Source organism: Sciurus carolinensis, chromosome 13 (genome assembly GCF_902686445.1).
Source record: "Sciurus carolinensis chromosome 13, mSciCar1.2, whole genome shotgun sequence".
Classification (NCBI taxonomy): domain Eukaryota; kingdom Metazoa; phylum Chordata; class Mammalia; order Rodentia; family Sciuridae; genus Sciurus; species Sciurus carolinensis.
In genome coordinates, this window is record NC_062225.1 from 38,761,141 (window position 1) to 38,777,254 (window position 16,114).

The 16,114-nt window shown below is 44.5% G+C and overlaps 1 protein-coding gene across 1 annotated transcript in view; it reads left to right on the top strand.

Annotated features, from left to right (window-relative positions):
* LOC124963507 (TBC1 domain family member 8-like) overlaps positions 1-6,988 on the top strand; it is a 54,118-nt gene extending 47,130 nt beyond the window's left edge. Inside the window, exons 2-4 of the mRNA XM_047523240.1 lie at positions 1,099-1,196; positions 5,827-6,024; positions 6,624-6,988. Coding sequence (XP_047379196.1) covers positions 1,119-1,196; positions 5,827-6,024; positions 6,624-6,665 — 318 coding nt within the window. The 5' untranslated portion in view covers positions 1,099-1,118 and the 3' untranslated portion in view covers positions 6,666-6,988. The remainder of the gene's footprint in view (positions 1-1,098; positions 1,197-5,826; positions 6,025-6,623) is intronic.
* Positions 6,989-16,114: the final 9,126 nt, after the last annotated feature.

The following is a 16,114-nucleotide window of genomic DNA, read 5'->3' on the forward strand; positions in this document are numbered from 1 at the left end:
TTTTCCTGACTTTTAAAGTGGTTTGGTACCAATACAGTCAGTCCTTTTCTGTATATGTTCATTTCATAGACAACTCATAGTTTGAAAGTACCATTTTTCATCTGTGGTGCCTCTCCTGTGTCTTTTGTTTGTGGATAGTGGTGACAATGGGAAGAGGAGGAGGAACAGGCATGAGCTGCTTTTCTTTCATTTCCACAGGTCTTTACTTTTTCTACCTTCCCTTCCTTCTTTCCTTTTCCACCATAGCTCTACCTAATACCTCCCTTTCTCCATAGATCTGCTTCTTTGTCAGAAGATATGTTCTCCATCTTAGCCACTTCTGCTTTACTTGCAAGCCCTCCCCTGAACTTCATGTAGCGTTTAGCTAATCCTAGCCTGTATTCAGTGTTTTAGCACTTAGCATTGGACTTTCTCTTTCTAGGAATGATTTTGTCTGTGCCTTACTCAGTCTTGTTGGCCTTGTCTGTCTCCTGTTTTTCACAAGAGCGTTACCTCTATGGCCCTCCACACCCACAGACTGATGACTTCCCATCATGGCTCCCACATTTGCTAATTTGGAAAAATGGCTTGATCACTATAAAGCTCCATTTTTCAGTTAAAAATGTATCTCTGTACAGTGCTCAGTGCTGGCACACGACAGGAACTGCTGTGATTCTTGGTTATGGAAGTAAAAGCCAAAAGAAAGGCTAAAATTCTGGACAGAGCTTCTGGGGCCATCGAGCTGCCCCAGTAACCTCCCTTACTTAAGAGAAATAGGCAGCTCTTCTCCATTGCAGTAGTAAGAGAAGTTCACAGAACCAACTACCCAGAGTCTTGTTCTCACTAAACTTAAACCTCCCAAAGCCTCTTTGCCCACCCAAACACACACCAATGCTCAACAGGAGAGGAGAGCAATGCTGCCTCCATGTCTTGCTGTGCCTCATTTAGTGCTGTTGTCTACCAGAATGAACAGGAAAAATGTCATCAGGGTGAAAACACAGACTACAACATCATTCTTTAAGGCACAGAGCCAGTCATGTGGTCAATGTGATTCCCAGTGTTTGACACAACACTATTGTATCCATGTAGCTGATGAGAACTGTTCAACTTATTTCCCAGGTGTGGACCTAGCCAATAAAATGCCTTCTCCTAGAACTCTGAAGACTCATCTACCTGTTCAGATGCTATCACCATCCTTCTGGAAAGAGAATTCAAAGGTAAAAAGTTTTGCTGGGTACTGTCAAAGAATGTCTCTCTCTAAGTAACAACAATCAAAGACAGTAAAAGGAAAGTAACCAGAGAACTACATGGAACATGGTGGCTTTATGCCACATTACCATATCCTCCATTCTGGATCCACCTTCCTTTCCAAATACTATTTCTGGAAATAAAGGTAAAGAAATATCAAGGTTGGAGAGCAAGTGATAGAACAGAAACAGAAAGCCAGACAGTCTAGCAAGAGCCTGGCCTGCAGTGAAATTCTGTTTATCATTTGACATTTCCTCTAAGTAAATAAATGTTGAAGCAATATTCATGACTTTTTCGTTACCATACTTATATCCATTTGCTCCATGAACAGGTTTTGAGTTTTTCAATTTCATTCTCCAATTCTAAATCATTAAAAATAAAGTACAGTTCAGATATGAAGGAAATAATTACTAAACAAATAATTACATTCTATAAAAAATCTCTCTAAAAACCGATGAACTAGAATATATTTAAGAAGCATATACTTTGAGAAATATTAATTTGACACATACAATGTTATTTTCCCTTTTTTAATAGAAAAGTTCAAAAGTAGAGAAAATAGTATGATTCATCTCTATGTACCCATCATCTTACTGTAGAAATTACCACATGGATAATTTTGCTTCATCTCAAATAGTACTTACTTCCTCCTTCCCCTCTTTTCATACCCATCTTTATCATAATTGTTATTACTCAAAAGTTTGAGACAGGGTCTTACTCCATTTCACGGGTGGTCTCAAACACGTGGGCTCATGTGATCCTCCCTCCTCAGCCTCCAGAGTGACTGGGACTACAGGCATGCACCACTGCACCTTGACACCCTGATAATTTTGAAACAGATCCCAGATACCACATCATTTCAGCTATAAATAACCGTATGATCTTAACTCTACAAGTAACCTGTACTAAGCATAAATGTCAACCTGAATATTTCACCAACACATATCTAGCTCTGGAACATAGAACTCCTTTCCAAATAAGTTACTCTTTTGTTTAAAAGCAGACCCAATTTTAATTTTTGTTTATTTTTTTGTTTTTGTTTTTGTTTGTCCTATTATCTATACGTGACAGCAGAATCCATTTTGATTCATGGACACAAATGGAGTATAACTTTTCATTTCCCTGTTTGTACATGATGCAGAGTCACACTATTTGTGTTATAATACATGTACATAGGGTAATGACGTTTGTCTCATTCTAACACCTTTCCTTCTGCCTGCCCCCTCCCTCCTTTCCTGCTACACAATCCAAAGTTCCTCCGTTCTACACTTACTGTCCACTCACTTCCCCACCACATATCAGCATCCACGTATCAAGAGAAAACATTTGATCTTTGGGTTTTTGTAATTGGCTTACCTCACTTAGCATGATTTTCTCCAACTCCATCTATTTACCTGCAAATGACATAATTTTATTCTTCTTTATGGCTGAGTAATATTCCACTCTGTATATGTACCACAGTTTCTTTATCCATTCATCCATTGAAGGGCACCTAGGATGGTTTCACAATCTAGCCTTTGTGAATTGAGCAGCTATAAACATTGCTGTGGCTGTGTCACTGTAGTATGCTGATTTTAAGTTCATTGCGTATAGGCCGAGGATTGGGATAGTTGGGTCAAATGGTGGTTCCATTTCAAGTTTTCTAAGTAATCTCCATACTGCTTTACATAATGGCTGCACCAATTTGCAGTTCCACCCAGATCCAATTTTTAAAACATAATTTTACCTTTTCTGGTAGAAAGTAAGCCTTGGTATTTAGGCTCGCCAGTTAACACTTTTAAGTTATTCAAAAAATTGCTCAAGGGCTTACCCACTTACACTAATAAAGAATACTACCATTTATTTCCTTTGAGAGGGGGGAGAAATGGAAATAGAATAGAGAATTAACCAATTCAGGCAAATATATATACCTCTGATTTCTAGGGATGGCAATTTTTTTTCTATTTAATTTATTTTTATTGTAAACAAATGGGATACATGTTGTTTCTCTGTTTGTACATGGAGTAGAGGCATACTATTTGTGTAATCATACATTTACATAGGGTAATGGTGTTTAATTCATGCTGTTATTTTCACAGATATATGAAAAAAATTTTGTTACTCTACTTGAGGACTCTGATGTCTTTGGGCATACAACTCTGTGCCTATATTTCCAGTTTGCTCCTCCAGAAAAATCTTTTAAAAAATCTATAATCTACATAAAGGGGAATAAGCAATCCCTAATTTTTGAATATTTTTAAAAATAATTTTATGACTTTATTTTATCAACTTAAAAGTAACTGCAATTTAGACATATAAAATTTAAAACACACAGAAGCACATACACACAAAACAAAACAGAGGTAAACAGAATGTAAAGTACTGAGATTCCACCACAGCAACTAATATGCATCTGGAGTCACTGGTAAACAAAAACAGGACCATGTACTATTTAAAAGTCCATCATTTTTAACCAAGATGAATATTTTCAACATAATACCTGTGCATCTCCATTTAGCTTTCTGTAATAGAATCACTGGCTTCTTGGCAAACTTGGTAAGTTCTTCCAGGAGCAATGTTTCTGACTGAAAGATGTCACCAGTTTGTTCCCACACACATTTCCAGAATGCCACAAAAAAGAAACATAATATCTGAGAAAAATAAAAACATTTTACTGACAAAATCTTGATGTGGACCAAACATCATACTTGTTCATATTTTAAAATTAGCAAACACTTCAACTCAATAACTATTAGTTATAATGCAAAAAGGAACTCATGACCTCTTACCCATACTGTATCCACAGACTGACATTTCCTAGATTCTGATTAACTACACAATGAGCAGGCAGGGCAAATGCTACTTAGTATTCTGAGCTGAAGCACCCTTTTGTCTTTTAACCCATATTGTTGAGTCCATTTTCTGTTACTAAACAAAATGCTTGATGCCAGGTTTACTTATTAACCAAAAACAAAAACAAAAACAAAAAAAAAGGAAGAAAGGGCTTAATTAACTCCCAGTCCTGAGGCTCAAGACCATGATGCTGGGTCAGCACCAGTGAGGGTGTTGTGCGGACAGTGTCCCCATGGCAGGAGCATGAGTAGATGGAAACATCATGTGTCAAGACAGGAAGCCAGAGAATGGGGAGGGGCCATTGTGTTGTAACAAGCCCTGTTGTGGGAATGAAGCAGGTCCCATAATCCCTACTGAGGGCTATTTCTCCAGTGACCCAACCACACTTACTGGGCCTAACCTCTGAAGGGTTCCCCCACCCTTTGATGCTGGGGATCAAGCTTTCAACACTAGAACTTTTAGTGGATACTCTAAAACCATATCCCAACCGGAGCATCTTGGGCTATGAGATGGAACATATGGGGGTGGGGGATATTTGCACTGTTTTGTCTTCTAAAGAGGGACATCTTTAGAATGAATCCAGGCTTCAGGAAGGAAGCGTGACCTGAATTACGCCATTATCCATTCAGACTTCTTTTTGTCTGTTGTTACTATGGCAACTGAAATTTGCCTAGAAGTGATGGGTAAGAACAGCATACCCTAACCCCACTCTATTGATTAAACTGTCAATAAAAAGTACATGCCTCACAATTCAAACTTTTCCTGTAGCTCTTAGGAAGGGATCCTTCCCTTTTGTTGTCAAGAAAAAAAAAAAAAGCCAAAGAAAAAGGGAAATTATAAAAAGCTTCAGCTTTTGAAAATATGTGGCAAGTTGGCTTTTATACTCTCCTGGAACTTTTGTGAAAAATTTAAAAATGCCTCCTTGTGTGAGGATCAGGTCTCTCCTATAAGTCTGTGATTCTCTCATTGGAAATGGGAGGATGGGTAACCTGAGTTGACTTCTGAATGCAAGCAGCTGGGTCCTTGCTCCAGGCATCTCTGCTGAGGGGGTACCACAGCTCTCACACATCAAGACCTCTGGGGTCTCACTTCTCAAAACATAGGTCCTGAGCCTGATTGTTTAGAAATTCAGTTTTTTTCCTTGTATGACTTCCCACCTCCATGCCCTCATTCTGCAGTAGATGTCTTCATTGTGCAAGCATTATTATCAGTGGAGCAAGAAATCCACATGATGACCTACTTACTTAAAAAATTTATTGTGGTAACATGCATAGCATAACATTTACCTTGTACCCATTTTGTAAGTGGAATCCTACAGCATTGTTTTCTTGTGACTTGTTTATTCCACCGCATAGTGTCCTCAATGTTCATCCACTTCTTATCTGTTAGAGTCCCCTTCCTTTTGAAGGCTGAATAATAGTCCATGGTAGCCTAAGCCACAGTTCACTTATCCATTCATCTGTCCATGGAAGCTTGGGTTACTTCTACCTTTTGGTGATATTGATTGATGCTCCCTTGCACACTTTTCAACCTTTACACCAGGTCCTTTTTGCCATTAAACTGTCTTAGACTAACTTCTGAGCATGTACGTGGAGGCCTGCCTTCTTTCTTTTTTGCAGTCCTTACTGAGATTAAAATCTTTTTATTACTGCATTGCAATTATACTTAACAGTGGGATTCATTTTTACATATCGGAACATGCAGAGAAAGTAATCGGTCAGTTCTGTTCTCCAGCACCTCCCCTTTGCATGCCATCTTTTGCGTCAGGTAGTGGGCATGGAGAAGATGGAGGACACCAGTCTGCTGCCCAGTCCCATCATCATCAGCATAAGGAGCAAGATGGCCTTCCAGTTCATCGAGCTCAAGGATAGAGAGACCTTGGTGGAGGGCCTGCTTGAGAGACTGAAGCACATCCACGCCAACCACCCTGTGCACTATGACACCTCAACCAATGATAAGGACATGGTAGGAGCCTGCAGCAATGTGACTTTCCATGACATGACAGTCCCCCTCTCACCACCTCTGTGTCAGTGGCCTCCAGAGGGCATGTGTAGGAAGGTGACCCCCTTGGGTGTGAGGACAAAATGTGCTAGAGATGATTGGGCCTCCAGTGGTCAGGGGTGTCAATCTGGTGTCACCTCTGATGGAGTGGGTTCCTGAGTGGGCATTGCACGGGTAAAGGAGCTGGTAGGGAGTCACCCCACTGCTTGGAGGGGTTGAGCGGGTGCCCCCCCAGGTTCATGGGGCTGGTGGTGTGCTCCGTGTGTTGGTGTGGACAAGACACACCCCTCCATGTCCCAGAGAGATTGTCAGGCACCCCCATCTTCCTCACAGGTTGGGGTGCTGCCACACCCCAAGGTTGCAGGGGTTGATGCCCTTTGGAACAGATGAAACCTGCTGAGAGAGATGCTCCCTCATTCTTAGTGTTGGATGGCTGCAGAAAAGGACCTGGGTCACATCTTGTAGAACTTTCTTTAAATATCTTTTAAAAACACATTTTAACCTAATAGTTAATAATAATGGTGCATATTTTCTTCTCACTGTTTTTTTTTTTTTTTTTTTAGACTGGGCACACAGCACCTGTTTTTTATTGTACAAGTATGTAATGTAATGTGACCACAAGGTTGGGGATCTTGAAATGGTGTCCTCTCACAGCAGCAAGGAGCATGAAGACAAGAGCCCACCTCTACACCCCAGACCCCTGAAGGCCATCTTCCAGCCGTCGGGCAGCCAGAGCCCTGACCTCCGCCTGGTTGGTGAGGCCACTGCTACCCTGCTGTGCCATGGGCACTGGTGGCTGGGCAATGACCATGGAGGGTGTGGCACCTGAGTGCCAACTCGTGAGGAGCAGGGTAGAGAGGCGGCCACTGACCTTGGGCAGCAAGGGCTCCCTTGAGGGCTCAGACAACAGAGGGGGAGCCAGCCCTCCCCATTTCCATTAGTGGCTCTCATGTCATTCCTTCTGTGTGGCTTGGGCAGCAGGCGCTGCTGGCCCTGTGGGTTTTCAGGTATAGAACAAGTCTTCCTCCCACTGGTCAGTGGCGTCTGTGAGCATTTCATTGTCGGGTTCCAGCATTTGTCCCCTGGGACAATCGGCAGTCTGTCCTCTAGTTTTATGAACTAAAATTATTTTTGCTACATTCATAGTTTTTTCTTTATGTGGAAAATTTGAGGCAAATAGACTCAAATTTGGTAAATAGACTGTAAATGGCACTTGAAGAGACTAGTTTTGGCCAAGCCACAACCATGGGGACCAGACGTGGCTGCAGATATTATTACCTCACTCCCATTAGAAATTGACTCAGAAAATGCAATCTGCCATAGTCCCAATAGCAAAATGTCATTTTGATCAAATGAAACATTCTTTCATCTGGGGTTGAATATTTCCTCTAGGAATTGCTGCTAAATCATGAAAGTCAATCAGATTACAGAAAAATTATATTTTAAAAAGTACAAATATTTTAAACAGCAAATGTATAATATAATGAGAAACATGTTACTAAAAGTATAAATAACAAAGACCAAAGGACAGATTATATATGGAATTGATGACTTCAAAAAGTCAAGCAAATATTCCTAAAATAAATCTCCATGATCAACGATCATGAGATGCTTCAGCACTGCCCAGACAGGCAAGAGCAAATTGTTCTCCAAAGTTTCCAGTGGTGACCTTGAGCCTCCATTGCCTCATATGTGGGAGGCTTAGGATGGATCCAGCCATCGTTCTCCTCATGAGGGTAGGTCCTCTTCCTCAGGACAAAGTCATACTGGACATGGGAATTCATTGTGTAGAAAATGTTTGCATTGTGAGGAATTTTCATTTCTGGGGAGAGAGGGGTACAGGTATGGTAGGTGGCACTGGAGGCGTGCACAACAGGACACCGCAGCATCTGAGGGCCTTTGCCAGGAAAGGCCTGAGCCACAGACCTGAAACTCTCCTGAACAGCTCCAGTACCACCACTCAACAGTCCTCCCTGAGGAAAAACAAGGTCTAGGACTTCACCAGACCTAATGTGTGTTGTCTCCAAAGGTTTTGACTCCAGAAGATCACATTTCTTCTTGAATGTGCCAAAGGGTAACCCTAGGGATTGCATCTGAAATCTCCCACAAAAGTCTCATGTACTCAAGGTTTGGCCCCCAATTCAGCAATGTTCACTGGTGGGTTTTGGGGGAATCATTCCATGTTGAGTGCTCTGATGTTATCATGAAATACTCAGTCAAGATGAAGACACTACTAAGCAGTGGGAGAAAATGGAAGAAGGTTGGGCATGGATGGAGGAAGATCTGAAGAGGGGGATGCCCTCAGCACACATATTTTTGCTGGGGGCTTCTCTTAATCCTCATTCTCCTAGTAGTAGACCCTCTCTTCTCCCTGTCTTTCTCTCCTTCTCTCTCAGGCTCCTCCTATCTCTCCCATTCTATCCCCTGGTTGGCAGGAGCTGAGTAGCTTGCACTGCCACACACTCTGCCACTGTAGACAGCCTCAGTTCAGAACCAAATGGTAAGCTATGAAACCCAGAGTCAAAACAGGATTCTTCCTGTAAGTTATTTTCCTCAAGTATTTTCACACTGAGGAAAGTATGACCAACTCAGACATCTCATTTTAGTCATCTTCGGCCATTGTTGCTAGCCGGCTCCATGGGGACCAGGCATCTTACAATGGAGGCCACATCCCAAATGCTGCCCTACTGAGAGCAATCATTCCAAAGACCAGGAAAGGGACTTCTTCACTCCCACATTTTGCTGTGGTCCAGGATGCAGCAACCCCCAGTGGGCTTCAGGCCCCCAGAGGGTTCCTCCTCTGAACACCTGTCTCCTGCAGCCCTCCTCTAACAAAGTGTCTGTTCTCTCTTTGGGTTTGTATGTGTGTAACTGTGCTATGAATTTCTGAGCCTACCAAGGCCTTAGCCTTCTACTTCCATAAACTCTACTAACTTAAGAGAATTAGGGAATTAGAGAATGTTTCATGGACCCATTTGGGATGGGGTATTTAGTGTAGACAGACTAGGATCATGGCTGCTGTAGGGTATTGGCTCACAGAAAAGAAAATAGGAATGGTATTATTTACAAATCAGCTTTGTGGCATATGTGCCTAGGAAGCCTTCATCTGACTTCAGTGAAGGAAAATAACCTGGTTTTATTGATTACATCTAGGCAAGGGGACTCAGGCACAGAAGACTTGGTCATTTGTCCAGTGTCAGACTATTGAGCCTGTTTCCCAGTCTTTTCTATTTTCAGATTTGTCCTGTTCCTGCTTGCTAGAATACTGACAATGCTGTGCACAGGGAGTGGATTTCTGATCATACACAAGACTTTAAATAGTACTGCTTCAGTCCAAAAATGTATCAACTGCATCCTTAGCCCCTGTGTTCCCATCTTCCTCTGAAAACATGCCTCTCAGTGAGCCATGGGACCACATGGCCCCTGCAAGAATGATTTCCTCCTCACTCCTCACTGATGTCAGCATTGAATGCCTGTTGCTGTCCAGGAATGGACACCTGGTGGGGAGGTGCACCAGCCCCTGGGACTGACAAGAGAACCTAGAGACCTTTTCACCAGTGCCAGTGTAGTTTCCCTTGTGCATGAGGCCCACCAGTCACTGTTTGAGTGTTCCTCTTGGTCAGATTCTACTCTTCTGGGCTACGTGTTGACTTGAGTCTGCTTCCTCAACATTGATCCCCACCCTCTGATTGTCCCACTTACTGTGCTGTTGGGAGATGATTTGTCCCAGCTCATAGTCTTCTGGATCCTCCTCCAGTAGCAAGAGTTGTTCCAGTGACATGCAAATGACGGCAGGAGCCAGGTGGTTGCATGTCACCTGCATCAGCATGGGAGACAGATCTTCAGGAAATGGAGCTTGGGCTAGCTACCCAGGAACAGTGTCAGGGACATGGAGGGGGAAACCTCAGCTCTAAATACAGGGGCACCATCTCATTACTCCACTCCCTGAGGGTCCTTACATTCTGCCTGTCCTTACCATTGCCCATTGTGGAGCCACATTTCACTCAGGGTAAAAGGACCCCACAGCCTGGGTACAGAAACACTGTCAAGCCTCCAAGATGGAAGGAATTCACCAGGGGCCTCTTCTCTCTCTGGTTTGTTCTGGAATGCCGGGTGAATTTCAGGGTGGCCCAGGCAGAAACCCAAGAGACTTTGGTTCTGATTGCCAGGGCACAAAACACACCCAGGCAGAAGATCAATGATAGCTGTGAGAGCTCCTCACCTTCAGAGGCTCAGTACTGGCTGGGATGGAGGAGGACACCTCACTCAGCAAGGGTGGCACTGGAAAGGGCTCCTGTACTGCAGGCTCCCTGGAGATGGAATGTGTTCCATCCACATCAATATCGATTCTGCAGAGACCCTCAGCTCCTTGCTCAAGGAGCAGAATCTCATGTTGCTCTCCTTCTCCATGTGCACCAGCATTCTCCATCCCACACAGTGCAGCCTGCATCCTGGATGCCGTCCTTTTCTCACCTCCCACCAAGATCTGTCCCTGCACCTCTGGTCTGCAGGCTGACATCCAACACACAGACTCCCTCACAGTCGGGGGTGGACATGGTCACGCTCTCCCTCAACTCAGGCCAATGCCTTAACAGTGACCCCTCCCTTCTTTATTCCCATCTATCTTTCCTGACCATCAAAATCCTCCAATCCAAGAGGGCAAGAGTAGCACATGGTATGGGATTTGTGTTTGCTCCCTGCCCTGGAAGAGCACCAGGGGACGCCCCCTTCCACCTGGCTTACCAGCTCAGTCTCATAGTTCTTTTCACTCTGCTGCTCTAGCCTGATGTGTAGGAGGCAGCTGTCTCCCACCTGTTTGTTGTACCAGGGCCATGAGGATCTGCAAATTATGCCCCCGATGAGCCTGGACTTCTTCCTCCATTTTGTGGCCATGGGCTTGGGCCTAGCCTTTTCACCAGAGATGCTACTTAAGACTGGGCTGATGTTAGACACCATGGCAGAGGCCATGGAAGTTGATTCTGAGAACTGTGGGGGATGGAATATCAATAAAGCTCAGAAAATGATGACCAACCCCCACGTGTTAGGTTGCTTTATTGGCATTCTAGAACATATGTCCAGAGCCTGAGGCTCCTTGCCTCTTTGTGTGGATTTAGAAGGGACCTAGTCCAAAGAGCAAATAAGGTAGATGTTTACCTCTTTTCTCTTGACTTTGGCTCTCTTCTCAATGGACCTTTTTCTCAGGATGAAATAATTCTTGGTTTGAGGGTTCATGGAGAACAAGATGGCTGCATGGTCAGGGACTTTTATTTCTAGAGAGAGAGGTGTAGAGATTGGTAGGTGACACTCAAGGATTATACCACAAGGCATCCCCAAACCTGAGGGTCTCTGCCAGGTGAGGCCTGAGCCACAGACGTGAGAACCCCTCCACTCCAGCTATACCTCCACCAAATTCTTCCTCAATGAGCCTTCCCTGAAGAAAGCTTATGCACCGGCTCTAAACCAAACTAACACCTTTCAAAGAAAAAGCACCTTGGACCAAGGAACTTCTCAGTTCAGGTTGGACCTGCCCAAGAGACTGCTAGGGTTTGCAGCAGGATTTCCCCCAAAGCGTCATGTGCTTCATCATTTCTCCCCAATGCAGCAATGTTCTCACATGGGTTTGGGGGAAGCATTTGATATTGGGTGCTTTGACCTTGCCAGTGGATTAATCTATTCATAGATGAATACACTAATGACAGGTGTTATCAATTAGCAGTACATTGGGAATGGAGACAATTCAATGTAAGTAGGTTTGTGCCCTGAAGACCTACATTGTTTTCTAGCTGAGCTCTCTTTTGTCTTATGTTTCTTCATGATGTCTTTTTTTTGGTATTCTTATTCTCCCTATTGTTACTCTTCTGCTTATTCTTTTACCCCTGCATTTTCTTTTACACCTTCTGTGAAAAAGATGGTGTAAAATTATTCATCCTGTTCTTTTTATTCATCCTGTTCTATTTATTCTTGTTCTCTTTCTTCTTTCCCCTCCCCCTTCCTCCTCCTTGTCCTCTTTCTCCTCCTCTCCTCCTCCTCCTCCTCTCCTCCTCCTCCTCCTTTTCCTTTTTCTTATGCCAATTCATTTCCTCATCCTCGTCCCACTCAGGCTCCTCCTTTCTCCTTTCTCCTCCTCCTCCTCCTCCTCCTCCTCCTCCTCCTCCTCCTCCTCCTCCACCTCCTCCTCCTCCTCCTCCTCCTTTAAGTATACTTGGCCATGCTCTTTGTAGCACAAATCTACCAGACACTTCTGCCCAGATGCAGTCTCTGTTCAGGACCTCAACATGGAATCAGTTCTCAATGAATGACAAGTAGTGAAACCAGGAACTAAAGTTTAATTTCTTCATATCTTCAGAATTGTCACAGTCATGAAAACCTGCCTAAAAGTGACCCCCATTTTGTGCATGCTTGTACCTGTGGAAGTGAGCACCTTCAACTCAACCAGGCTTTCTACCATTGAGGCCACATTCCCAATATTTTTGAAGACAAACAAGGTTTCCAAATTCTAGTGGAGGGCCACCATCACTGCAACCCTCCTGCCATAATCCGTACACGACCTAACACCTAGTAGGTTCCAGACAACCAGCTCTTCCTCCCTTTGGACATCAATTACACACAATCCTCCACTGGAGAATTAGCCTGTATTCTCCACTTCCATATAATTCCATCCTACCAATGCTGGGTTGGATGTTTCTCTTTCTGATATCACTTTAATTGACTATCACTTTTTAATTCTTTATTTTTTTACTAATCTATGCCAGGGATTAAACCCAGGGGCATGTAACCACACACTTTTGTCTGCCCTTTTAATTTTGATCCAGTGACTCACTACATTTCTGAGGCTGATTTTGGACTCCATTTGGTAGCTGCCCAAACCACTGAGTTTCCTGACCACTGCCACCTTGCCCAGCTCCTTGGAATATCTTGACCTCAGTCTTCCTCGTGTGTAAGACGTGGCCAACCAAATCAGTATGGTGTGGGAAAGTGAGAGCACTGACCACATGTGCCCTGGAGATGGTGGGATCTACTGTGGACAGATTGGGATCGTGAATGCTATGAGAGTCTGTCTCATAAAAAAGTAAATGGCACTTCCATTATCCCCCAATCAGCATTGTGACCTTTGTTCTTCCGTGTTGGCACCAGATATGCTATTATTCTCCCTCCCCCACACCATTTCACAACCCACATTGTCAGTCTGTGAACATCCCAGCCAGTCATTTGGTCCACTCATCAGCCTGTGAACATTCTTGGCAGTCATTGGTCTGTTATTAGCCTGCAAACTACTTAAGAATAGCTCCCCCTGCCATTTTCTCTCTCCTCCTCGCTTTCATACTCTCCTCTCCTGGCTTTCACTCTCTCTCTTGTGTGTGCACTGCCTGTTTGCTTAATAAAATCTCTTGGGTGAGTTTTCACATCTGAAGTGCTTTCTGGGTGCTTTCATTAGGATGCCCTTATATGATGCTGGAAGAGCTATACCAGTGGGAATATTCTGATCTCTTTTGGAGATGTGCATCCAGTCCCAGAGGACTTCCAAATTTTCAAAAATAAAAAAACCCAATCAGGCTGTCCACTAACTTTTCTGTATTCTTGACTGAGTCCTGTCAGCAGAGGCAGCAATACGGACATTTTTCTCAATAGGCAGGACTTCTCATGTCCCACACATGGATTTGAACAGGTGCTGCTTCAGTCCACATCAGTGCTGAACCCACATATAGCCCCTGATGTCCTCATCTTGCAAGGAAGGAATTTCTTTCAATGAGCCCTGACTCAAACTGCAGCTTCAAGGACCTTCTATAATTTGTGCCTCTGGGATTTTAGCTTTTCAATGCCCGATCAGGTCCAGGAGAGACACATTTTTGGGAGATTGAGTAGCCCCTGGGGAAGCAGGGACAACCTGCCGGTATTACATCCCCCATCCTTACAGTTAGTTTTGTGCAGAAGCCCACTACACTGAATGTTGTGGCCGGCCAAGACACATCCTGTGGCCTGTGAATTATCCTGAGCCCACTGTGGATCATGTCTCCCCACCATCCGATTGTTCCACTTACTCTCATGCACTGACACAATGTGCAGCATTTCAGTCTTGCGGATCCTGGTCCTTGGGTGAGAGTTGCTCTAAGGCCCGGCGTAGGATGTCCAGGAACCTCTGCCGCTAGGTCACGGTGGGAGAAATGACATCAGACAATGAGTTTTGGAGTACCCTTTCAGAGAAGAGTGGTCAAGGACTTTCAGAGATTCCCCAGCTCCATGGAAAGGGTGTCAACTTGTTATCCTGCTAACTGACGGTGGCCTCCTTATATTCTCATGGGGTCAAGTGATGTGCCATTAGGCCAATTCTGGTACAAATGTCTGTGTGTACCTGCCATGCCTGTGGGGAGACACATTCCACTCAGGGAAAAATGACCAATCTACCTGTGTGCACACATTTGTGTCCCACCAAGATGGAGGAATTGACTCGGGGCCTCTATGCCAGGTGAGCTCTGGGATGCAGGCTGCAACTTTGGTTGGATCAGGCAGATAGCCTAGAAAACTTGCAGCTGACTGCCAGTATACAAAACAGACTCCAATACAAGTGTGTGCCTTTCACTACTTAATGATAGCCATGAGAGTCCATGACCTCTGGGGCTCAGTGATGACCTCTTTGGAATGAGGTACCTGACTCATTACTGGCAGTCATTGAACATGTCTCTTCTGCTGCTGGACACCTGCATAATTTGCCTGTGTAGTCCTCTTCCATACAAATTCTGCAAAGAATCCCTTTAGCTCCCTATTCACTGACACGCAAATGCTGACTTTCCTGGGAGTTGGCATGAACTTCATGTGACTCTGGCCCCAAAATATCACACGTAATCATGCTAAGGAGAGCCCATTCCCTTCTACCACTGGCAAGGCCCCTCCTTACAAATGAGAAATCACTTCCACTTACTCTGCTCCGACCTCCCATCGTACAGAATTCATTCATCAACAATATCAAGGCATAGATAGTGCCGCCTGCACCCTAGATATTTCTCTGATCGCAGCTGTTCCCAGAACTTGCTTTTGCACTTCTAGCCTGTAAACCCCACAACACAGTCCCACTCACACCTGGAGCTGGGCAAGCTTGTGCCCTCCCTCCTCTCAGGGGAAGCCCTTAATGCTGACCTCTCTCTTCCTTTTGGATCATGCAGCCCTTGCGGTTTACTACATTTTCTGCCTCCCACAGTGTGGGCACACAGGAGACAGCCCTGCTATCAGACTTACCAGGATGAACTTTGAATCCCTCCTGCTGTGCTCCTGGAGGTGAACATGTACAAAGCGGGTGTCTTCTACATGCTTGTTGTAGTCAGGTAATGCGGATCTCCTCTCGGTGACATTCTTGGTACTGGACTCCTTGTTTTTGGTGACCTTGTTCAGTGCCCCAGCTGCAACCAAAGAGCTGCTGCTCATGGCACGTGGGATCCTGGGAGTCACTGCAGAAGTTGACTCCAAGAACTGTGGGGGATGGCAACATCAGCAGAGCCGAGAAACTGTAAGTCACCCCAGTCTGTCAGTTTGCTCTATGGGAATTCTAGAACATAGGTCCAGGAGCTGAGGCTTTTTGTCACCCTGATGGATATGGAGGAGCACCAGGAGTAAAGTTTGAGTAATGTAAAGTGGGTGTTTACCTCCTTTCTAGTGATGTTTGCCCACTTCCTGGTGAGTTTTTTCCTGAGGATGAAATCAAAGTCCATACAGAAATTTATGTCATAGAATACATTGCCATCATCAGGGATCCTCAGCACTGGAGAGGGAGAGGGAAAGGTGTGGAAGGTGAGTGACACTCAAGGAGTACACAACAGAACACCCCCCCCCCAGATCTGTTAGCCTCTGCCAGGTCAGGCTTGAGCTCCAGACCTGAAGGCCCTCCTATCTGGATAATGTTCCATCAAAGACATCCTCAGTGACTTTCTCTGAGGACAGACTCTGCACAGGATGTAACCAATCTACCAACTTCCAGGAGAAGGCAACTTGGACTCCAGAACCTCTTGGTTCAGGTGGAACCTACCAAGGAGACAATGCTGGAGTTTGCACCATGATTTGTCCC